The 25,293-nt window shown below is 35.7% G+C and overlaps 1 protein-coding gene across 2 annotated transcripts in view; it reads right to left on the bottom strand.

Moving 5' to 3' along the window:
• ACBD6 (acyl-CoA binding domain containing 6) overlaps nucleotides 1–25,293 on the bottom strand; it is a 205,634-nt gene that overhangs the window by 77,726 nt on the left and 102,615 nt on the right. For both annotated transcript variants that reach the window (XM_030302222.1, XM_030302221.1), the window contains exon 6: nucleotides 22,146–22,235. In XM_030302222.1, coding sequence (XP_030158082.1) covers nucleotides 22,146–22,235 — 90 coding nt within the window. The remainder of the gene's footprint in view (nucleotides 1–22,145; nucleotides 22,236–25,293) is intronic.

The following is a 25,293-nucleotide window of genomic DNA, read 5'->3' as shown; positions in this document are numbered from 1 at the left end:
CTTTCTTGAACAGTTCAGCTTTAAAACCATAGGTAAGGTTGAATGAAGTAGGTATCCATGTGAATGGAAGGGTAGAGAAAGGGGAGCTATCATGGTACAGAGCAAGGTATCAGAGCCTAACCAGGATAACAGGGTGTCCACCTGGAGTGGTAGCAGCCTAATGTGAGGTGTCAGGGCTCACACAGGATGAAGAAGACGTCTAGATAGAAAATGGTCTGGGGCGCCTGGGTGGCTCAGTAGGTTGAGCATCCGACTTCGGCTCAGGTCATGATCTCATAGCTCGTGAGTTTGAGCCCCGCATCGCGCTCTGTGTTGACAGCTCAGAGCCTGGAGCCTGCTTTGGATTCTGTGTCTCCCTCTCTATCTGCCCACTCACATTCTGTCTCTGTCTCTCTCAAAAATAAACATTACAAAAGAAAAAAGAAAAGAAAAGAAAAAAGAAAAGGAAAGGAAAGGAAAAGAAAAGAAAAGAAAAGAAAAGAAAAGAAAAGAAAAGAAAAGAAAAGAAAAGAAAAGAAAAATGGTCTGGTACAAAGTGTCAGAGTCTATGTAGAGTGAAGAAGACAGCCCTACAAAAGGTTGGCAAGGTACTGGATGCTGAAGCCTAAGCTGACTGAGGAAGGCACTCCCATGAGACAGCAGTCTGGCTCAGAGTGTCAGAGACCAAGAGGAATGAGGACAACATGCTCCAGGAGAGTGGTCTGAGCAAACTGTCAGAAGTTCAGGATGATGAGGGCATCCCTGCAGGAGGGGGGGTGGCAGCAGCAATGAGAGATTGATCAAATAGTAAATATGATAAGATAATGGAGCCAGATTTCTCACTGTCAGAGAAAGAGAGTTACACGTAGAAAAACTGAATGAATCCTGTTGTTTTGAAATGGAAGTAGAGATACTGGTGTGAACTTACGGTATACACACACAACATACAAAGAAAAATGAACACAGATATTAATGTGTATATGTATATGTGTATACACATATATGTCAGAGGATTTGGGAAGAGTGATAGCCCAACAGCAATGAGCACACCTACTCAGATCCTGGTTTTTAAACACCATTCTCTACTAAATTGAACCACAGCTTTCTGCTGTTTCCATGGCTGGGAAAGAGAAGAGTTCAAGATGAACTGGAACTTCTTGCTATGCAAGAAAATATGAAAATTCTCAAAGAATTACGGGAGTATGTCAAAAGGACACAGAAGCCAGACTGAAGTGGCTCCCATTGGCCAAATATGGAATAATTTGAGCATAAATGTAAATAATAATAAACAGTGTATTATAATATAAAATAGGGGGGCGCCTGGGTGGCGCAGTCGGTTAAGCGTCCGACTTCAGCCAGGTCACGATCTCACGCTCCGTGAGTTCGAGCCCCGCGTCAGGCTCTGGGCTGATGGCTCAGAGCCTGGAGCCTGTTTCCGATTCTGTGTCTCCCTCTCTCTCTGCCCCTCCCCCGTTCATGCTCTGTCTCTGTCTGTCCCAAAAATAAATAAACGTTGAAAAAAAAAATTAAAAAAAAAATAATATAAAATAGGGAACTATGAATCCAAACTGATATAAATAAAAGCATGAATAAATTGAAGTTTTGATGAGGACAAGATATTTATATATCTCCAAGTATCTTTCCCACAAAACAGTAATGAATCACAAAGGGACAAAAGTAATTTCACTGTGAAAATCTTGACAGACATCACTTAACTCCGTGATCAACATAAATATCAGTAATGGGGCAAATTGAAAGTATGAGCTATTGGATAGGTCCCAATAAGAATACAGTATCACTTCTACAACATCACTGCAACAGATGCATAATGTAAACATCATCAGGAGAAAACATGAGACAAACTCAAATTGAGAAACAGTCTAAAAAATTATTGGTCTGTAATCTTTAAAGATATCAAAGTCATAAAGGTCAAAGAGAAACTGTGTAACTGTTCCAGACTAAAGGAGATCTTTAGTTTCCTCCTTTAAGCCCTTTTAAACATGATAATCAGGGGCGCCTGGGTGGCGCAGTCGGTTAAGCGTCCGACTTCAGCCAGGTCACGATCTCGCGGTCCGTGAGTTCAAGCCCCGCGTCGGGCTCTGGGCTGATGGCTCAGAGCCTGGAGCCTGTTTCCGATTCTGTGTCTCCCTCTCTCTCTGCCCCTCCCCTGTTCATGCTCTGTCTCTCTCTGTCCCAAAAATAAATAAACGTTGAAAAAAAAAATTAAAAAAAAAATAAACATGATAATCAAATGCAATGCGGGATTCTAAACTGAATCCTTTTATTATAAAAGAAACTCTTGGGCCAACTGGCAAAACCTGAGTGATGTATAAAGATTAGATGACGGTAATATATTAGTGATAATATCCTCATTGTGATAGTTTATTTGTGGTTATATAATAGAATATCCTCATCTTTATACAGGTGATAGGGCATAATGTTGGCAAAATGCTCTTAAAGTTCAAGGTTTAAGATTCAAACACACTCTTATTGTTTGTATAAATTTGAGATTGTTTCACAATTTAAAAAAATTTAATTGAGACATGTGGACAAGTGGGAAATTGTGATCTATAAACAAAAGAAGAAGGAGCCAAAAGCAGCTGCCTCAAAGATGTCAGTTATTTAAATTAAGAGAAAAAAACTGAAATGATCATTACAAATACATGAAAGAAAATAGAGTAAAAGATGGAAATTTTCAACATAAAAAGGAATTAGGTAAAGTTATTCAAATGATCATTCTAGAACTGAAGAATTGTAACTAAGAACTCAATGTAGTCTTAACAGAAAAGATAAGATTACCAAAGACAAAGATGGGTCAACAAAAATTATCCTAACTGAAGCATTCAGAGAACTAAACAGCAACATAACATAGATGAACAAATAAAAACAAAAACAATAAAAGAGAATATATGACATTTAGAATACATGTCAAGTGGTCTCACATATGAGAAACTATAATTCCAGATGAGAGAAGAGAATGGAGAAGCAATATCTGAAGACATCACCATCACAGCAAAAAAATTTGTGAAATCAAGAGCTATGTCAGAAGGTTCAGTGGACCCCAGAGTTAAACACCACCACCACCACCACCACCACCAACTTAGCCACTCTTGGAAAATGATACATACTGTGAAAATCTTAAACGTTGTCTGAGCAAAAAGATATCACCTTCAGAGTAAGAACAATAAGATTTACAGCTAACTTCTAAAAAGAAAATATGAGAGCTAGAAGAAAATGGAATGGCAGCTCTAGAGAAAGAAATAGAGGGGTCAGACCTAAAATTCTCTATGAAGCAAAATTACCTTTTTAAACTATAAATGGAATAGACATACTCAGATAACTAAAGGTGAAATGACTCATAACTAGAAGTCAATATTATAGGAAATATTGAAGTTCTGCAGGCAAAAGGAAAATGATACCAGATGAAATCAGGAAAGTACAAGGAATGAAAAAACATCAAAAAGAAGGAATGAAAAAGCATCATTTATGTGAATAGAGATAAAGACTATTGAGTGTTTAATGCCAAAACAGTATCCTGTGAGGTATGTACTTAGAGAAGTAAAAATATATCACAGTTATAGCAACATAAGCAGGGGGAAAAAGTAAACAGAATCATATCATTTTAAGATGTTCACAGTATTCAGGTGAAGCAATTTTAGGTGTAATTTCTATTACGACCACTAAAAGAATGATTCTAAAAGGAATGGCAAATACCCATTAAAGAAGGCAAATGGAATAATAAAAAAAATACTTCACACAGAAAAAACTGGGGAAGGAAAAACAGAAACAGAAGGTGAAACAGAGAACAGAAAGATGACAAAATTAAGCAGATTAGCACCACAAATTACATTAAATATAAATTAAACCTCACCATTAAAAGACAAAGATCTGAATAAAAACTAAGACCTACCTACATGCTATTTATGAGAAACACAATTTTAGGTATAAAGACATACTGCTGATTGATTGAACTGTGTTCCCCTCAAATTCTTAAGTTGAAGCCCTAAGCCCTAATGTGACTCTATGTGGAGGCAGGGCCTTTAAGGGGGTAATTAAGGTTAAATGGGGTCAAATGAGGCCTTGATCCAACAGGACTGTTGTCCTGTTAGAAGAGGAGACACCAGAGACCTCTCTGTGAACACACAGAAGAAAGGCTATGTGAAGATATAGTGAGAAGGCAGGGTTTTGCAAGCCACTAAGAGCGATCTCACCAGAAACCAACCTTGCCAGCCCTCTGCTCTTAGACTTGAAGCCCCCAGAGCTGTGAGAAAATGCTTGCTGTTTAAGCCACTCAGTCTGTGGTATTTTGCCACGGCAGCCCAAGCAGACTAACACAGAAACGGGTAAAATTTAAAGGATAGAAAAAAATACATAAGGTAAACACTATCCAAAAAAAAAACTGATGTAACTATAAAACACTAAACAAAGTGTATACATATATATATATTAGCTTTTATATATAGATTTATACACATTAGATTTTATATATAGATTTATATATATATATATACATATATATATATTAGATCTGAAAATAGCCATTTCTCAATGATAAAAGGGTCAATTCAACAAGAAGGTAAAACAATTTTAAATTTGCATCTAATAACATAGTTTGAAGGTATATAAAAATGAACACACTTACAAAAATCATAATTGGAGATTTCAACACAATTCTCTTAGTAGCTGATAAACAAGTAGACAAAAAATCAGTAAGAATATAGAGCCCTTCACTATTAACCAACCTCACATAAACGATATTTGTGAAAGACTACACCAAAGTGCAAAATACAGTCTTTTCAAGTGAACATGCAACACTCTCCAAAATGTACCATATAAAGAGCCAAAAAGCAAGTGTTAATTTCAAAATACTGAAACACTCCAGAGTATGTTCTCTCATCATACTTGATTCAAAATAGAAATGAATACAGAAAAGGAACTATAAATTCCCCCAATGCTGGGCAACTAAACAACATACATCGGGATAACCCACAATTCAAAGAAAGAAATCACACTGGAAATTAAAAAAATATCTTGACTAGAGGATAATAAAAATATCTCAAAATCTGTAAAATGCATTTAAAGGAGTGCATAACGAGAGATTTCTACCTCTAAGCACACCTACTAGAAAAGAATAGCTGAAAATCAATATCTAAGCTTTTATTTCAAGAGGTTAGAAAAAAACACCACAGCAAATTAAATCTAAAAAAAAGGAGGAGGAAAGAACAAAGAACAAAAATCAATGACACAGACACAAAATGTAGGATGGGGACAATTAACAAAGCTAAAAGCTTGTTCTTTGAAAAGATTACTAAAGTTGACAAATGCTGACAAAAATAATCAGTAAAAAATATATTAGAAATATTAGACAAAAGAATACATCACTACACACACGGGAGACACTAAAGTGCAAGATGGTATTATGAAGAACTTTAGGTCAATTTTTTTATAACTTAAGATGAAATGGGCAAATTCTTTGAAAAACGCAATTATTAAAACTGATCAAAGAAAAAATAGAAAATATGATTAAAACTGATCAAAGAAAAAATAGAAAATATGAATAATCTTCTATCATTTAAAGAAACTGAACTTATAATTTAAAGGCTTCCAGGTTTAGATGGCCTCATTGGTGAATTCACCTAAACATTAATTCATCTATAGTGCTTATTATTATATGTGTCTGTACATTTTTTTTAATGGTTGATCTAGGTATCACTCTGTGTGTGTGTGTGTGTGTGTGCGTGTGTGTGTTTACTGTTTACTGGTATTGATAATTTGCCACTCTGATGAATCTGTAGAACTCTTACCTCCATTTAGCTCCCTCTACTTCCTCCCTTTATAAAATGATATTTATCCTGCTTAGTGTTTGCTGAGCTCCTGGATCTGTGACTTGGTGTCTATCATTAATTTTGGAAAACTATCAGCTATTCAAATATTTCTTCTGCTCCATTCTTTCTTCCCCTTCTGATATTTTTTTTTTTTTCAACGTTTATTTATTTTTGGGACAGAGAGAGACAGAGCATGAACGGGGGAGGGGCAGAGAGAGAGGGAGACACAGAATTGGAAACAGGCTCCAGGCTCTGAGCCATCAGCCCAGAGCCTGACGCGGGGCTCGAACTCCCGGACCGCGAGATCGTGACCTGGCTGAAGTCGGACGCTTAACCGACTGCGCCACCCAGGCGCCCCTTCCCCTTCTGATATTTTAATTACATGTACGTTACACTTTCTGAAATTGTCCAAGAGTTCTCAAAAATTCTGTTCTTTTTATCTTTCTCTGTTTTTTTCTCTTTGCATTTCAGTTTTAGAGTTCATACTGACATATCTTTCAAGTTCACTGACTCTTCTCTCACTTGTGTACTCTACTGAAGAAACTACCAAATGTATTCTACATTTCTGCTACAGTGTTTCTGATTTCGAGCATTTCCTTTTCATTCTTTCTTAACGTTTCCATCTTTCTGCTTACATGATCCATCATTCTTATATATATCTACTGTTTCCATTAGATTACTTAACATATTACTTAATCATACAAATTCCCTATCTGATAATCCCAAAATCTGTGTCATGAGTCTGGTTCTGATACTTGCTTTGTCAGACTATGATTTTTCTAACTGTTCACCATGCCCTGTAAGTTTTTATTGAGAGCTAGATGTGAGGTATCCAATAATAGAAACTATGGTAAACAGAAATTTAGTGTGATGTTTTATATTAATCTGGCTAATAGCTGGGCTGTGTTCAATGTTTACTGTAGCTATAGAAACCTGAGGCTTCAGTTTCCTGTTTTTGTCTCCCCTGTTGTCTTTGGGTTTCCCTAAGAGCTCCTACTTAAAAAGAGTCAGTGTCTTGGAGCTCTTTCAGCTACAATCTGCTCTTACTGTAATGAGAGCCACATGGCTGTGGTGGTAAGGTATAGGGAGCAGAGAAGCATTCTGTAACCTTATGATTAAATCTCAGTCTTTTAGTGTGCCTGGATCTTTACAGGTGTTTCTTAGTACCCACCCCCCAACCCCACCTCCTCTTAGGAAAATTAAAGGGGGCTGGAGTAGGATAACTGCTCTGGTAGACTTTTCCCTTGGAAGGTGGGCCTTTGTTATGAAAAATGCTCTTAGTATGTTTCAACATTGTTATTTCCCCTCTGTCCTGACAGAAACAAGAGAGATTTTTCCTCAGATCTTCACTGTGAGAACTTGAGGGTAGAAGTAGGTTCCTATAAGTAAAACTCATGATATAGTGTGGGGCACACCTAAGACTAGGCCCCTGGAGTTACTTCCTCTCAAGCTACTCCACACTGAGTCTCCAGCTATTGATCAATTACCACTTGTGTTCCTACGAGTTTATGGCTCCAGTGGCTTTGGCTCCAGGTGATCTCAGCTGTGATTATCTGTGTTTGCCAGTTTCTTCAGGTGTCAGGGTGGCAGTTTACTCTGAGAACTTAATTATCTGATAGGCTCAAGAAAAGTCATTTGCTTTTAAGTTTGTTCAACTATTTTCTTCAATTTTTTTTAATGTTTATTTATTTTTGAGAGAGAGAGAGAGAGAGAGAGAGAGAGAGAGAGAGTGAGTGAGTCGGGGAGGAACAGAGAGAGAGACACACACACAGAACCCAAACCAGGCTCTAGGCTCCGAGGTGTCAGCGCAGAGCCCAACGCAGGGCTAGAACTCATGAACAGTGAGATCATGACCTGAGTCTGACGCTTAACTGACTGAGCCACCCAGGTAACCCAGTATATATATGTTTTAAATCACCTTTGTTGATTTCTAATTTAATTGATCCACACTCAGAGAATATGCTGATATAAAATATTTTCGTTGATATCTGCTTTGTGGTACATTATGTCAACAGTTGTTTAAAATACTTCTAAAACATTGCATTCTCAAAAAAATTGAGAAAACAATCCCATTTAAATTGCATCAAAAAGAATAAAATAATTAGGAAGAGATTTAACCAAGAAGATGAAAAAGATCTGTATACTGAAAATTGTAACACTGGTAAAAGAAACTGAAAAAGACACATATAAATGGAAAGATATCCTGTGCTTTCTTATTAAAATGTTCATACTTCCCAAAACAATCAACAGACACAATGCAACTCCTACCAGAATTCTAATAGAATACTTCGCAGAAATAGAAGAGCCAACCCTAAAATTTGTATAGATCCATGAAAAATCCCAAATAGCCAAAGCAATCTTAAGAAAGAAGAACAAAGCTGGAGAGGCATCACACACTCTGATTTCAAACTTCATTACAAAACAGAATAGTACTGGCATAAAAACAGACACATAGACCAACAGCACAAAACAGAGAAGCCAGAAAAAAGCCACATATATGGTCAATTGATCGGAGGCAAAGGGGGCAAGAGTATACAATGGGAAAAGATAGTGTCTTCAATAAGTGGTATTAGGAAAACTAAACAGCCACATGCAAAAGAATAAAACTGGACCTCTATCTTACATCATACACAAAAATCAACTCAAAATGGATTAATGCCTGAAACCTTTACAAAACTGAAAGAAAACACAGGGAGTAAGCTCCTGTGTTTTCACATGACCTTGTCAATGTGTTCAACTATTTTTTTGTCTTTGTAAGGATCTATGTTCTTTAATTTTGGAGCCCCCACCCCCTTATAATGTATTGTCTTAAATATTTCCTGTGGATCAGTAGAATATTTATATAACATCAGATGATGTTAAAATTTTTGATTCAGTGGTCAAACATAATTTTTAAAAGTCCAGAGTAAAGGACCGTATATTATGTTTATCTCTATTTTCACCCATTCCATTGTTGTTTCTCTTTCTTCTTTATGTTCCAAGTTCCCTTCTATTATAATTTCCTTTCTATTTAAAGAAGTTCCATTTAGGGGAGCCTGGGTGGCTCAGTCAGGTGAGCGGCTGGCTTTGGCTCAGGTCATAATCTCACAGTTTATGAGTTCGAGCCCCACATCGGGCTCTGTGCTGACAGCTCAGAGCCTGGAGCCTGCTTCGGATTCTGTGTCTCCCTTGCTCTTTGCCCCTCCCCTCTCACACTCTGTCTCTCTCTCTAAAGTAAATAAACATTAACAAACTGTTTTAAAAATAAAGAACTTCCATTTAGCCATTCTTTTAGAGTAGATTGGTGGGTGACAAATACTCTGTATTTTTCTTCATTTGAGAATGTCTTTATTTCACCTTATTCTTGAAAGATATTTTCACTGGCTATAGAATTACAAGTTGACAGCTTTTCTTTCAGCACCTGAAAAATGTGGTGCCACTTCCTTCTGACCTCCGTGAAAAACCATTTCAATCATTGTTTCCCCATAAACATAATGCATTCTTTCCCACTAGCTGCTTTCAATGTTTTCTTCTCTTTAATTTTTGGAAGTTTGATTTTGATGTATTCTGGCAAAGAATTTTTCAGATTCATCTGTTTTGGGTTTGCTCAGCTTCTTGAATCTACAATGCTTCATCAAATTGGGAAGTTTTCAGCATGATTTCTTTCAATATTTTTCAGCTTCACACTGTTTTCTTCTCCTTTTGGAATTCAAATGACAAAAAAAGCTAAATCTTCTATAATTGTCACACAGGTCCTGGAAGCCCTGCTGATGATTTCTTTCCCATCTACCTTCTCTCAGTTTTTCAAATTAGATACTTTCTACCTATCTGACTTCAACTTCACTGATCCTTTTCTTTATCACCTCCATTATGGTGGTGAGACCAGTGAATTTTTATTTCAGTTATTATATCTTTGGTTCTATAATTTTTGTTTAGTTCTTTTTTATGTCTTCTATTCCTTTGCTTAGGAATAAATTTAACAAAAGAAATATAAGACTTGTACACTGAAAACTACAAAATACCACTGAAAGAAATTAAACAAGCCCTAAATAAATGAAAAGATATTTTATGGATAACAAGACTTAATGTTTTAAGATGTCACTACTCCCCAAACTGATCTACAGATTTAATGCAATCCCTATAAAAATCTTAGCTGCATTTTGTTTTGCAGAAATTAATAAGCTGATTCTAAAATTTATATGGAAATTCAAGGGACCCAGAATAGCAATAACAATCTTGAAAAAAAGAACAAAGTTGGAGATCTCCCACTTCTGTTTCAAAATATACTACAAAGCCACAGTAAAGAAAAATAGAAAATCACAATTTGAATTACACAAAGGCAATCCACACACACCAAACACCAAGGTGACTCAGATATTAGAATTATCTGACAAAGATTTGAAAATAGCTGTCATAAAATATTTTAATGAGCAGTTATCAGCATTCTTGCAATAAATGACAAAAACAGAAAATCTCAGTAAAGGAATAAATTTAACAAAAGAAGTGAGAGATAGTGTGGTACTGTCATAAGGGTAGACATATCAATCGATGGAAAAGAAAGAAGAATCTAGAAATCAACCCTCAAATTTATGGTCAAGTGATTTTTGATAAGGGTCCTACAACAATTCAATGGGGAGGAGGAATAGTCTTTTCAACGGAAAGACTGAAACAACTAGATATCCACATGTAAAAGAATAAGGTTGGACCTCTACCTCACATCGTACACAATTCAAAATTAATCAAAAACCTAAATGTAAGAGATAACATTATAAAACTCTTAGAAGAAAAAGGCTCAATCACTATGGTCTCTGATTAAACAACAGTTTCTTAGAAATGACATAAAAAACACAAGCAAAATAAAAACTAGATATACTGGGCTTCATTAAAATTAAAACTTTTTGTGCTTCAAAGAATACTACTAGGCCAGTAAAAAGACAGCCCCCTCAATGGAAGAACATATTTGCAAATCATATAAACGATAAGGGGCTTATATTCAGAATACATAATAGGTCTCACAACTCAACAGTAAAGAGACAACCAAATTTTTAAAATGGGGAAAGACACTGTTAATATCAATCTGTTCTAGTTGGCTGAGGTATAGAGAGCCCCTACAGAATTAGGTGAATCCACAAAACTACCCTGGTCCCTTTTCTTTGGGGGTTCCTCTTAATTAATGATGGCTAGGGAGATTAAAAGAAAACTGCCAAACAAAATAAAAGGTCCGATTCAGGCAGTCACCTCATTTATCCCACTACTAATATCATCACCTAAGCAAAGTCCCCAACTTCCTCCCTTGCACTCACACCCTTCAGACTCTGTTTTGACATATTTTCCCTTTGAGTCACCACTGTTGGTCCTTTCAAAGCTGCTTTCACCCAGATAAATACCTTGAGAGAGGAGAGGATGGCAACACGAGACACAAATGATGATCCGCCTCAAAAGGGCTGGCCTTGAGTCCATTCCCTTAACAGATTTTGCCTATAAAAAAACTTACTGAGCTTTCCATGGCTTTTTTCACCCAGTTAAAAAAAAAAAAAGTGGGCACAGGATCTGAATAGACATTTCCCCCAAAGAACATACAGAAGTGGCCAATAAGCACAGGAAACAATCCTCAACATCAGTAACAATCAGGACAATGAAAATCAAACCCACAATGAGATACACTAAAGTGGCTATCAAAATAAAAGACATAACAAGTGTTGACAAGGATGTAAAAAAACTGGAACTCTCGTACACTGCTAGTGGGAATGTAAAATGAGCAGTCGCTTTGAAAAACCATAAGCAGTCCTCAAAAGGTTAAACACAGAGTTACCATATGCTCCAGCATTTCTTCTCCTAAGTATATATCCAAGAGAAGTGAAGATATATGTATATGCCCACGTGAAGTGTTTATAGCCACTTTTTTCATAATAGCCAATATTCATTAAAACTGAAGAAAAAAAACCTAAATGTCCATCAAGAGGAAAACAGATAAATTGTGGTATATGCATGCACACAATAAAACATTATACAGCTATAAAAATAAAGGAACAAATGATATATGTAACAACATGAATGACTCTTGCAAATGTTATATTGAGTATAATAAAACTGATCCAAAAGAAAATATATGTTATAAATATTTGAATTTCCAGAAGAAGGAGAACTAATTGATGGCAATTGAAGTCAGAATAATAGTTCCCTCAGAGTGGGGGTGGGAGGATTGATACTGACATTAGTTGCTTAAGGAAACAAACCTACTGGGGTTTTGGCAATGTTCTACTTTGATATAGGTGGTAGTTGCACAGGTGTGTGTGTGTGTGTGTGAGTGTGGGTACAGGTGTGGTATTCAGTTGTGTCCTTAAGATTTTAATACTATATGTATCTCACTAAATGTATTTAGTATCTCCATTCTCTTAAATACTGCAGAAAAACTACTCTATGTACAATATTGTACCAAATACCTTCTTAAAAAACGTTTTTTTAAAGTACTCTCTACACCTAACATGGGGCTCAAACTCATGACTCTGAAATCAAGAGTCACATGCTCTACCACTGAGCCAGGCAGGCACCCGTGTACCAAACATCTTTAAAATATGTTACATACATGTAAGTAGAGAAAATAAAGATGAGAATAAAAATGTACTCAAATTTTACAGTGGAGAGGTTAAGAGCTTAAGCTTTGGAATCAGAATGACATGTTCAAATCTAAACTTTGTCACTTATTACTTCTAGGACTTCCCAACCTCCTGTTTCTTCACCAGTAAAATGCAGATAACAATATACCTACATTATAGGACTGATGTGATGACTAAAAGAGATAATACATACAAGATGTTTGATACATAGTATGCACTACAAAACTGTTTTATATCTTATCCCTCCCCCAACACACACATATAACAGGATTATAGTTTTATTTACTGCTTTATAATTTTCTCATGGCTATTTATTTATTTATTTATTTATTTATTTTTGTCTTTTTTCAGATATTGGAGAAACGTGAATTCAACTCCAGAGAGTTTGGAATTTATCCTATGGGTAGTGCAATTATCAGAGTTCTGATCAAGCCAGTGACATAATAAACAACAGTCTGGAGAAGTCTCTGCTGGAAGCAATATGCTTGGTGGACTTGGGGAAGAGGGGTACACTTGCCCAGGTGCCGCAGGACAGCTTGAGGTACAGAGGCCACTGTCACTACTTTAAGCTCCACAACACCCTGGTGAAATCTAGACTTGCAATTATTCCTCTGCTTTTTAAAAAAAAGTGCATTTTCTATTTATTTCATAAAACTATATACGGATATAGAATTCCTTTTTTTCAGATACATTCATTTATTCTTTTCTTCCGCAAGTATTCTTTTTTAAAACTGAGGTATAATTGACATGTAACATTACATTAGTCTCAGATATACAACATAATGATTCAATATTTGTATATACTGTGAAATGATCACCACAATAAGTTTATTTAACATCTCATGTTTTTGAAATCTTTTACAACACACAGTCACCAAGGCACTCACAGAGAGGGCATGGTGCTCTATGCCATCATGTAAAGCGTTAAGTTTAGGTCATTTATAAACCGCCAAGTCTTCAACATAGCACTCAAACAAACGCTTTCCTCCTGAACTGCATTAATACCCAGTACACAGTGTAAACACCTAACACCACAGATGCTCCCACTTCTCCCCCAACCTACTGAATTCCTTAATATTACTTTACAATAAATCTGAGAAAACCTGGTAATAAATCTTCAGCATTCAAATACTTCCAGTGTGCTTTGGGAATAGGTTTAATCTTTCTCCAGGGCTTGAAAGATCAAAATTATTCAAGAGGTCTGTGGGGTATATGCCTGTGTGTTTAACCCATATCCTAATCTCAAATGTGGTTAAGAACCTAACTTCCAGAGTTGAACTAAAAAATCAATACCAAGCAGTGGAAGAGACAAAACTGTGTCCATAATACTGCCAGGTAACAAATGAAATCTATAAAGGATCTTTCTTTGAAAATAAAATAAAATTAAAAGTTCCATCAGTCACAGAATGTAGAAACTGCAGTGCAATAAAAGTATATATGAGATATACTGACGGGTAAAAATGACAGAAAAACACAGAGTAGACTTTGACATATGTCTAATTACTACTCCGTTTCAGGCTAATGGTAAAAATTAGTCTTCAGATAGTTGATAACATCAGCCTGTCTCTGTTGGGTTAGTACCAAGATCTGTGGCCAAGCAAATACTTCTAATAAAATTGATTTTCCTTTTTGGCAACCAATAGGCCAGTCAATAATAATGTTGTTTAAGAAAGATTGAATCATGAGGGAGATGAACCTTTCCTTCCATTTATTATGTTTGTATTGTCTATATTTGAAAAGAGTTTTCAATAACGAAACCAAAGAAGAAATCACAAAGGGAAAGCTATTCTGAGAGCTAATCTCCAAAAGCCCTGTGACTTGGAAGCATCTAAGTAATCCAAACTAACAAAGCCAAAAGCATTCCCTTAACCGAAGCTAGATTGTGGGAATCAGGATTGTCAATAACAGAGGAAAATTGAGGCTAGGGGCAATATAAAGTAGTCATGTGAATACAAAGACGTCAAGGAAAACATTGGTTGCACATAGTCCTAACTGACTCATCCAAAAAACCTATGTGGACTTTTACTTTGCATTAAAGCTGGTGTTCTGTAAAGAGTATTCCATAAAGCCACATAAAGCAGTTTTTGAATTGTCTTATATTAACCAAACATAATACAAGACAAACAGATGAAAACCTCAGGCTATTCCTAACTTGGGAACATTTCCCTTCCAAACACCCCCTAACAATACAAACCAAGTAAAAGACATGAGCACACCAATACTTTATTGCTTTTGTTTTTTAACTTACTTAACTTAATGGTAGTGGATAAGGGAAGCAAAAGATGAAAAGATTATTTATTTATTTATTGAATATAATTTATTATCAAATGAAAAGATTTAAATGTTCATAAAGAAAAATAAGTAAAAATCATGGGAAAAATTCTCAGTAAGTAGTGAAGAAATTTATCCTACCAGATATTAAAACATATTTTGAAGCTATAACCATTAAAACATCATAACACAAGTATGTAAACAAAAAACAGAGCAATGGAATCGGAAACAGCCCAGGAATACACAGAGGAAGTGAGAATATGAAAAAAGAAAAAAGGTACTTCAAATCAGTAGAGGAAAGATTATTCAACAAACATTACTGAACAAGGTTAATCATCTACACAAAAATAAAGTTGATACCATCTGGACAAAAATAAAATGTGTATTACATACATGTGACAAATTAATTCTAGATGTATCAAGGAAACCATGAAATGATGAAGGTATGAGAAGGAAACATGGGGATATTTTTAATATTTATATCACAAAGTGCTCATTTTCCTTAACACATAAAAAGTTCCTATAAATTAAGAAGAAAACATCAATCCAGTGGGAAACTGAGCAAAAAATATGAACAGATGTTTCACAGAAAATGAAATACAAGTGGTTCTTGGTTAAAGGATATTAATCCATTAATTAATTCATTGGCCCATTTATATGGTACCAGCTAAATTATGATACATCTCTATAAAGGAATATTATGCACCCATTAAAAGGAATAAGGCATGGGATGCCTGGGTGGCTCAGTCAGTTAAGTGTATGACTCTTGATCTCATGTTTCGTGCATTGGAGCCCTGCGTTGGGCACCATACTGGCAGCGTGAAGCCTGCCTGGGATTCTTTCTCTCCCTCTCCCCCACTCATGCTCTCTCTCAACATAAATATACTATTTTATTTTATTTTATTTTATTTTATTTTATTTTATTTTATTTTAAGAGAGAGAGAGAGAGGGTACAAGTGAGCAAGGGGCAGAGACAGGGAGAGAGAAGCAGGGATCATCCAAAGCAGGGCTCACCCAAAGCAGGGCTCAAGCTCACCAGATGTGGGGCTCAAGCTCACCCGATGTGGGGCTTGAACTCATGAACTCTGAGATGGTAACCTGAGCCAAAGCCCAATGCTTATTAACCAACTGAGCCACCCAGGCACCCCAATAAATAAACATTTAAAGAAAAAAAAAAGAATAAGGCAACATTATCTATATACTGATATAGAACAATCTCCAAGATAAAGAAAGCAAGTTATAGAATAGCGTGTGTAGCTTGTATCACATTGCTGCTGTACATGCTTTTATATATATACAGCTGCTCGTCTGTGTTCTCTCACCTCAAAAATAAATAAAATTAAAAAAAATTAGTCTTTTGCATTTTTTGACTTTTTTAAAAAAAGTGTATTACTTAAAAATAAAGTTTATTTATTTATTTTGAGAGCGAGAGAGGGAGAGAGAGAGAGAGAGAGAGAGAGAGAAAGAGCATGAGTGAATGGGGAAGGGCAGAGAGAGAGGGAGAGAGAGAGAGAATCCCAAGCAGGATCTGCACTGGCAGCACAGAGCCTGACACGGGGCTCAATCCCATGAACCATGAGATCAAGACCTGAGCCCAAATCAAGAGTCAGATGCTCAACCAACAGAGCCACCCAGGTGCCCCAGGTATTTTTTTTTAATACATACTACCAACTAAAAGAAAAAAAATCAATGAAATGTGTATATTTCAAGGCAAGATTATGGCATAAGCTATGATCTGACCTATAACTCAAAGCTACGGAACTGGTCCAAGAACAATATACACATATCTAATGGGGAAAGAGGTATTTCTTCTGCTAAAAAAACAAGGATACCCAAAAAGCTCTGGCAAGTGCTCAGGTCCTTCCTGGTACTCATGTTCTATTTTTCCAACATTTTCTTTATAAACCAATATTCCTTTATTCAATAATTACTAAGCATCTACTGTATGTCAGATATTATTTGAGGCGCTAGTGATACAACCAAATTGTAGTACCTGTATATGATAGTGTTGAGAATACAGACATGTAATCAACCAGTTATAATACAAAGTGATTGCACTGTCATAACTTTTTGATGCGCTTAAGATCAGGGAGTTATAAGGGCGCCTGGGTGGCTCAGTTGGTTGAGCATTCGACTTCAGCTCAGGTCATGATCTCGCAGTTGTCAAGTTCGAGCCCCGCATCAGGCTCTGTGCTGCTGGAGCCTTCTTCGGATTCTGTGTTTCCCTGTCTCTCTGCCCTTCCCCTGCTCGCACACTCTCTCTCCCTCAAAATAAATAAACATTGGGGTGCCTGGGTGGCTCAGTCAGTTGAGTGTCCGACTTCAGCTCAGGTCATGATCTCGCGGTCTGTGAGTTCGAGCCCTGTGTCAAGCTCTGTGCTGACAGCTCAGAGTCTGGAGCCTGCTTTGGATTCTGTGTCTCCCTGTCTCTCTGCCCCTCCCCTGCTCATGCTCTGTCTCTCTCTGTCTCTCAAAAATAAATAAACATTAAAAAAAATTAAAATAAATAAATAAACATTAAAAAATTAAAAAAAAAAGAATCTGACTTTGGCTCAGGTCATGATCTCGCTGTTTCTAAGCTGAAGCCCCCATTGGGCTCTGCGCTGACAGCTCAGAGCCTGAAGCCTGTGTTTCCCTCTATCTCTGTGTTTCCCTCTATCTCTCTGTGTTTCCCTCTATCTCTCTGCCCATCCCCAGCTTGTGCTGTCTCTGTCTCTGTCTCAAAAATAAATAAACATTAAAAAAAATTTTTTTTTAAAAAAAGGAGCTATAAACTATTGGGAATCTCTAACTGGTTAGAGTGAAGGAAGACTTCCTGGAGGAAGTAATGTGTAAGCTGAGGCCTAGGAAGGAGAATGAAGAAGAAAGAAAACAGCATATAAAAAGACCAGGAGATGAGCAGTATATCAAGTTCTTCAAAGAAGTGGAGCTTGGCATACCAGGGAGGGTTATAAGCAAGCAGCATGCTGAGAAACAGTGGAGATGTAAGATCATGAAGGGCTTTACAGAGTATATTGAATTTAGATTTTATCTTAAAAACAAAAGTAAACAAGAAAATATCTGCAAATTAGCATTTTAGAAAGACTATCCAGAGGAAAAGTTGAAAATATACTGAAGGATATCAAGATTAGAAGGAGAAATAGAGTTCAGAGCTGCTGAAATAATTTAAGAAGCCTGAACTAGTGTACAGGAAGTGTTGAAATAGAGCAGTGGGTAGGTTTGGAGATAGAAGGTAGAACCTAAAGGACTTGAATGGGTGTGAAAATTGAGAGAAGAATCAAGGATGATTCCTAGAAAACTGGTTGGATGATGGTGCCAATTATGGTGAGGGGTAGCGGCAGTTGTTGAGAGACAGTAGGGTTCAGTGTAAGATGATGTGACTTGGAAGTGTCTGAAGGATAGCTAAGAAGAGTTCTATGTTTTTGGATCTACTGACTAAGATCTGAGTTGGTGATAAAGATTTCTTCTATTCTCTATGAAATGAGAGGTAATCTGAGAATGAAAAGGACCATAAGACTTTTCAGGCAAAATTAAAGATGCGTATCATGATTTATGATAATATCAGGGTTGTATACTTTTTTTTTTCTTCCTAGCTTTGCCCAGAGACTAGGTGCATACGTGCAAAAGGCAGGTAACTGGATTAATCAGAATTAGGCTTTTTCCAGGTGGCTGTAACAGTGGAAATAGAGGGAATGGAGATGAGGCTGAGGATAATAGCATGAGAATGGGAGAAGATGAAATGGGAGAAGGTGGATTAGCAGAGAAACTAAAGATATCTTCTAGGTGAAGTAAGAGATTTAGATGAAATGGAGAGTGTGGTCAGAACTAAAAATTTCAGATTTAATGAAAAGAGCCAGGATGAGTGCACGAGGCCTAGGGAGTTGGACCAAAATGGATATATATGGCAACAAATGTTACATAAAGAAAAGCATTTTATATCTAACACACTAAATTAAAAAGCAAACACCTAGAACAAAACAAGGATACCCACTTCTATCGACACAGTACTAGAAGGCCTGGTCAGATCAACTAAGCAAGAAAAATAAAGGAATCCTGAGGTGCCTGGCTGACTCAGTCATTAGAGCGCAAGACTCCTGATTTTGGGGTCGTGAGTTTGAGCTCACGTTGGGTGTAGAGATTACTTAAAAAAAAAAGAAAAGAAAAGGAATGTCAACTGTAAAAGAAGAAGTAAAATGATCTCTATTCATAGACAACATGATCTTATATGTAAAAAACCCTAAAGATCCCACAAAAATCTGTAAGAACTAATAAATGAATTCAGCATTATTATAGGATACAAAACAAACATGCAAAAATCAATTGTGTTTCTGAACACTAACAATGAACAATCCAAAAAGGAAATTTAGAAAACAGTTTCATTTACAATAGCATCAAAAAAGAAAAAGAAATTTAGGAATAAACTTTACCAAGGAGGTGAAAGAAATATACACTGAAAGCCACAAAATGCTGCCTAAAGAAATTCGAGACACCAATAGATGGAAAAACATCTCACAGATTGGTAGACTTAACATTAAGATGTCAATACTCCCCAAAGTGATCTACAGATTCAACGTAATCCTTATGACAATCCCAATGACATTTTCTTGCAGAAAAAAAAAAAAAAATCATCCTATCAAGCAACCCAGAATAGCCAAACAGTCTTGAAAAGGAAAAACAAGGGGTACCTGGGTGGCTCAGTCAGTTAAGCATCCAACTCTTGATTTTGGCTCAGGTCATGGTCTCATGGTTCAGTTCATGGTATTAGGCTACGCACTGTTAGCACAGAGCCTGCTTGGGATTCTACCTCTCTTCCCGCCCCTCCCTTGCTCACACATGGGCATGTGTACCCTCTCTCAAAATAAATACACTTAAAAAAAAAAAAAAGAAAATACACTTAAAAAAAAAGTTGGAGGTCTCACACTTCCTGATTTCAAATTTTACTACAAAGCTACAGTAAATCAAACAAGTATGGTAATGGCATAAAGACAGAAATATAGACCAACAGAACAGAATAGAAAGCCCAAAACCTTACAGATATGATCAAATTACTTTTGACAAGGGTTCCAAGACTATTCAATGGGGAAAAGACATTTCAACAAATGGTGCTGAGAAAACGGACTATCCACATGCAAAAAAATGAAACTGGACCCCTATTTTATACCACATACAAAAACTAACTCAAAATGGGTCAAAGACCTAAACATATGGGCTGAAATTAAAAAACTCTTAAAGAAAACACAGGCAAAGAGCTTCAAAACATTGAATTTGGCAATGATTTCTTGGATATGATACCAAAAGCACAGGCAATAAAAGACAAAGGTGGCCTTCATCAAATTTAAAACTGTTGTCCATCAAAGGACCCTACCAATAGAGTGGAAGACAATTCACAGAATGGGAGAAAAGTATTTGCAAATCATTTATCTGACAAGGGACTGACATCCAGAATATATAAATAATTCTTACAGCTTAACAATAAAAACACAAACAACTCAATTTAAAAAATGGGCAAAGGACATAAACAAAGTGATATACAAATGGTCAATAATCACATGAAAAGATGTTCAACATCACCAGTCATTAGGGAAGTGCATATCAAAACCACAATGAGATACCACTTCTCACTCATTACGATGCCTATTATCAAAAATACAAAAAATAACAAGTGTTGGTAAAGATGTGAAGAAATCGGGACACTTATGCATGGCTGATACATAATGGTGCAGCCACTGTGTAAAATGGTATGGTGATTCCTCAAAATATTCAATAAAGAAGTACCTCATGACCCGGCAATTCCAATTCTGGGTATATACTCAAGACACACAAAGGTAAGGACTCAAATTTGCTACCTATGTTCATAGCATATTAATCACAATAGTCAAAAGAATAAAGAAACTCAATGTTATAGATGAATATTTGGATAAGCAAAATGTGGTATATATGTATAATGACATGTTATTTAGTTTTAAAAAGAAAGGAAGTTTTGACACATGCTACCAACATGCATGATCCTTGAAAATATTAAGTGAAATAAGTCAGTCACAAAAGGACACATATTATGTAATTCCACTTATATAAGGTACTTAAAATAGTCAAATTCATGAAGGTAGAAAGTAGAATGGTAGTTGCTAGGAGCTGGGGGTATGGGGAGTTAGCTATGAATTCAGAGTTTCAGTTGGGGAAGAAGAAAAGTTCTGGAGATGGATTATAGTTATGGTTGGACAATGTGGATGTACTTAATGCCACAGAACTGCACACTTAAAAATGGTTAAAATGGTAAATTTTATGTTATGCATATTTAAAACAATAAAAACAAATAAGAAAGAAAACAGGAGGACAAATCTTAATGACCTTATACTTGGCAATGGTTTCCTAAGTATGATACCAAAAGCACAACCAACAAAAAGAAAGAATAGAAAAAAAAAGAAAAAGAAAAAAAACCTGAAAACAAGATTCAAAACCTGTGCACCAAGTGAGACTATCAAAAAGTGAACAGATAACCCACAGAAAGGGAGAAGGTATCTGCAAATCATGTATCTGGCAGTGGTCTACTATCCAGAATATATAAAACACTCCTACATCTTAACAAAAAGACAAGCAACTCAATTTTAAAAATGGTGAAAGGTTTGAACAGACATTCCTCCAAAGGAAATACAGAAATTGTTAACAAGTATATGAAAAGATATCAACATCATTAGTTGTTAAGGAAATGCAAATCAAAATCAAGCACAATGAGATATCACTTCACTCCACTAGGATGGCTGTTAAAAAAAGAACATAACGAGTACTGGCAAAGCAGTGGAGAAATTAGAACCCCAATGCATTGCTGGTGGGAATGTAAAATGGTGCAATTTCTGTAGAGAACAGTTTGTAGAGGTTCCCCAAAAACATCAAATTACCATACAACTCTGAAATTCTACTCTTAGGTACAGAATCAAAAGAACTGAAAACAAGCGTTCAAACAAAAACACACGCATTAATTGTTCATATCAATTGTTCGTGCCAAAAAAAATGGAAATGATCCAACTTTTCATCAACTGATGATGAGATAAATAAAACGTGGTATTATCCATATGATGGTATAACATTTAGCCATAAAAAATGAAGTACTGTCACATGCTACATGGATAAACCTCGAAAACATTATGCTAAGTGAAAGAAGCCAGACACAAAGGCTACATATTTTATGATTCCATTTACATGAAATATCCAGAATAGGCAAATCCATTGAAACAGAAAGATTAGCTATTGGCAAGATCTGTGAAGAGGGGGAAATAGGGAGTGATTGTTTAATAAGTACAAAGTTTCCTTTTGGGGTGATGAAAATGTGAAACAAGAAAGTAGTGACGGTCACACAACACTGTTAAGTGTATGAACGCTAATAAATTGTACACTTTAAAGTGGTTAATATGGTGAATTTTATGTTGTGTGGGTTTTACCTCAATTTTTTAAAAAACTCCCTCATCATCACTCTTACCTGGCAGTTAATATCAGCTCTATATTGTAGCAAGACTGTGACTAGTTCTTTATGTCCTCGATCACACGCCCAATGGAGTAGAGTTCTGCCCTAAAAACACAAAAATTGAGATAAATGAATTTCTTAATCCAGTTATGAGGCCATGTAAAATACTTTTTTTTTTTGGTTGAGAATTGTATTTTTATTTATCTTACTTGAGTAATGTTACACACAATGTTACATTAGTTTCAGGTGTACACCATAGTGATTCAACTTCTCTATATGTTATGCTATGCTCACCACAAGCATAGCTACCATCTGTCACCATGCAATGTTATTACAAGATCACTGATTATACTCCCTATGCTGTGCCTTTAATTCCTGTGATTTACTGATTCCATAACTAAAAGTCTGTATCTCCCACTCCCCTTCACCCATTTTTCCTATAACCCCACCCCCTTCCTTCTGAGAGCCATCAGTTTGTTCTCTATATTTATAGGTCTGAGTCTGCTTTTTGTTTATTCATTTGTTTTTAGATTCCATGAGTGAAATCGTATGATATTTGTCTTTATTAGTCTGATCTATTTCACTTAGCATAATACCCTCTAGGTCCATCCATATTGTCTTGTCAAATGGCAAGATCTCATCCTTTTTTACAAGAGCTTAATTCCTGTGTGTGTGTGTGTGTGTGTGTGTGTGTGTGTACATACAGATATACCACACCTTCTTTATCCATTCATCTATCAATGGACACTTAGGATGCTTCCATATCTTCGCTATTGTACATAATTCTGCAATAAACATAGGGGTGCATATATCTTTTCAAAGTAGTGTTTTCATTTTCTTTGAGTAAATACCCAGTAGAGAAATGACTGGATAATACAGTATTTCTATTTTTAAGTTTCTGAGCCTCCATACTGTTTTTCACAGTAGCTGCATCAATTTATATTCCACCAACAACGCAGGAGGGTTCCTTTTCCTCCACATCCTCAACAGCACTTATTTTTTGTTTTTTTATTTTAGCCACTCTGTCAGGTGTAAGGTGATATCTCATTGCAGTTTTAATTTGATTTTCCCTGATGATTACTGATGTTGACCATCTTTTCATGTGTCTATTGGCCATCTATATGTCTTTGGGAAAATGTTTATTCAGGTCCTCTGTTCACTTTTTAATTGGGTTGTTTATTTTTTTTAGTGTTCAGGCATGTGAGTTCTTTATATATTTTGGATATTAACCCCTCATTGGATATATCACTTGGAAATATCTTTTCCCATTCAGTAGGTTGCCTTTTTGTTTTGCTTTGCTATGCATAGCTTTTTATTTTGCTATAGTCCCAATAGTTTATCTTTGCTTTTGTTTCCCTTGTCTTAGGAGACTTATCTAGAAAAATGTTGCTATGGTTGATGTCAGTGAAATTACTGCCTGTGTTCTCTTCTAGGATTTTTAAGATTTCAGGTCTTACATTTAGGTCTTTAATCAATTTTGAGCTTAATTTTGTGGATGGTGTAAGAAAATGGTATAGTTTCATTCTTTCATATGTAGCTGTCTACTCTTCTCAGCACCATTTACTGAAGAGACTATCTTTGCCCTATTGTATATTTTTGTCTTTATCATAGATTGACCATAAGAGCATGGGTTTATATTTGAGCTGTTTCATTGATCTATGTGTCTATTTTGTACCAATACCATACTGTTTTGAATACTACAGCTATGTAGTATATCTTGAAATCTAAAATTATGATACCTACAGCTTTTTCTTTCTCACAGTTGCTTTGGTTATTTGGGCTCTTGTGTGGTTCCATCCAAATTTTAGGATTATTTGTTCTCATTCTGTGAATAATATTGTTGGTATTTTGATAGGGATTGCACTGAATCTGTAGATTGCTTTGGGTTGTATGAACATTTTAACAATATTGATTCTTCCAATCCATGAGCAGAAGATAGCTTTCCATTTGTTTGTGTTGTCTTCAATTTCTTTCATTAATGTTTTATAGTTTTTAGAGTACAGGTCTTTTATCTCCTTAGTTAAGTTTATTCCTAGGTATTTTATTATTTTTGGTGTAATTGTAAATGAAATTATTTCTTAATTTCTCTGTTACTTTGTTATTAGTATACAGAAATGCTATTGATTTCTGGAGATTAATTTTATATCTTGTAACCTCACTGAATTCATTTATCAGTTCTAATGGTTTTTATGGTGGAAACTTTAGGGTTTTCTATGCAGAGTATCATCTCATCTGCAAATAGTGACAGTTTAACTTCTTCCTTACCAATATGGATGCCTTTTATTTCTTTTTCTTGTCTGATTACCATGGCTAGGATTTCTAGTACTATGTTGAATAAAGTGGTGAGAGTGGATATCCTTGTCTTGTTCCTGATCTTAGAGGAAAACTCTGTTTTTCACCACTGAGTATCATGTTAGCTGTCAGTTTTTCATACATGCTTTTTCTTATGTTGAGGTATTTTCTCCCTAAACCCACTTTGCTGAGTTTCTGTCATGAACAGACGTTAAATTTTGTCAAATGCTTTTTCTGCATCTATTAAGATGATATGATTTCATCCTTCATTTTGTTGATGTGGTGTATCATGTTGATTAATTTATGAATCCTGAACCATCCTTGCATCCCCAAAATAAATCCCACTTGATCGTGGTGAATGATCCTTTTAATGTATTATGAATGTGGTTGCTAATATTTTGCTGAGGATTTTTGCACCTGTGTTCATCATGAAGATTGAACCATAGTTTTCTTTTTTGGTGGCATCTTTGTCTAATTTTGGTGTCAGGATAGCACTGGCCTCGTAGAATGTATTTTAAAATTTTCTTTCCCCTTCTATTTTTTGGAATAGTTTAAGGACAATAAGAATTAACTCTTTAAATGTTTGATAGAATTCGCCTATGGATCTATCTGGTCCTGCACTTTATTTTTTTCATAGTTTTTGATCACCAATTTACTAGAGTTTCAGATTTTCTATTTCTTCCTGATTTAATTTTGGAAGAGTGTATGTCTACAGGAATTTATCCACTTTCTCTAGGTTGGCCAATTTGTTGGCATATAATTTTTCATAGCAGTCTCTTAAAATCATTTGTATTTTTGTAGTGTCAATTGTCACTTCTCTTTTATTTCTCACTTTATTTATTTGGGTCTTTTTATTTATTAATTTTTCTTA

The sequence above is a fragment of the Lynx canadensis genome, chromosome F1 (assembly GCF_007474595.2).
Source record: "Lynx canadensis isolate LIC74 chromosome F1, mLynCan4.pri.v2, whole genome shotgun sequence".
NCBI lineage: Eukaryota > Metazoa > Chordata > Mammalia > Carnivora > Felidae > Lynx > Lynx canadensis.
The sequence above is the reverse complement of the archived record's forward strand: the minus strand, read 5'-3'. Positions and strand labels throughout refer to the sequence as shown.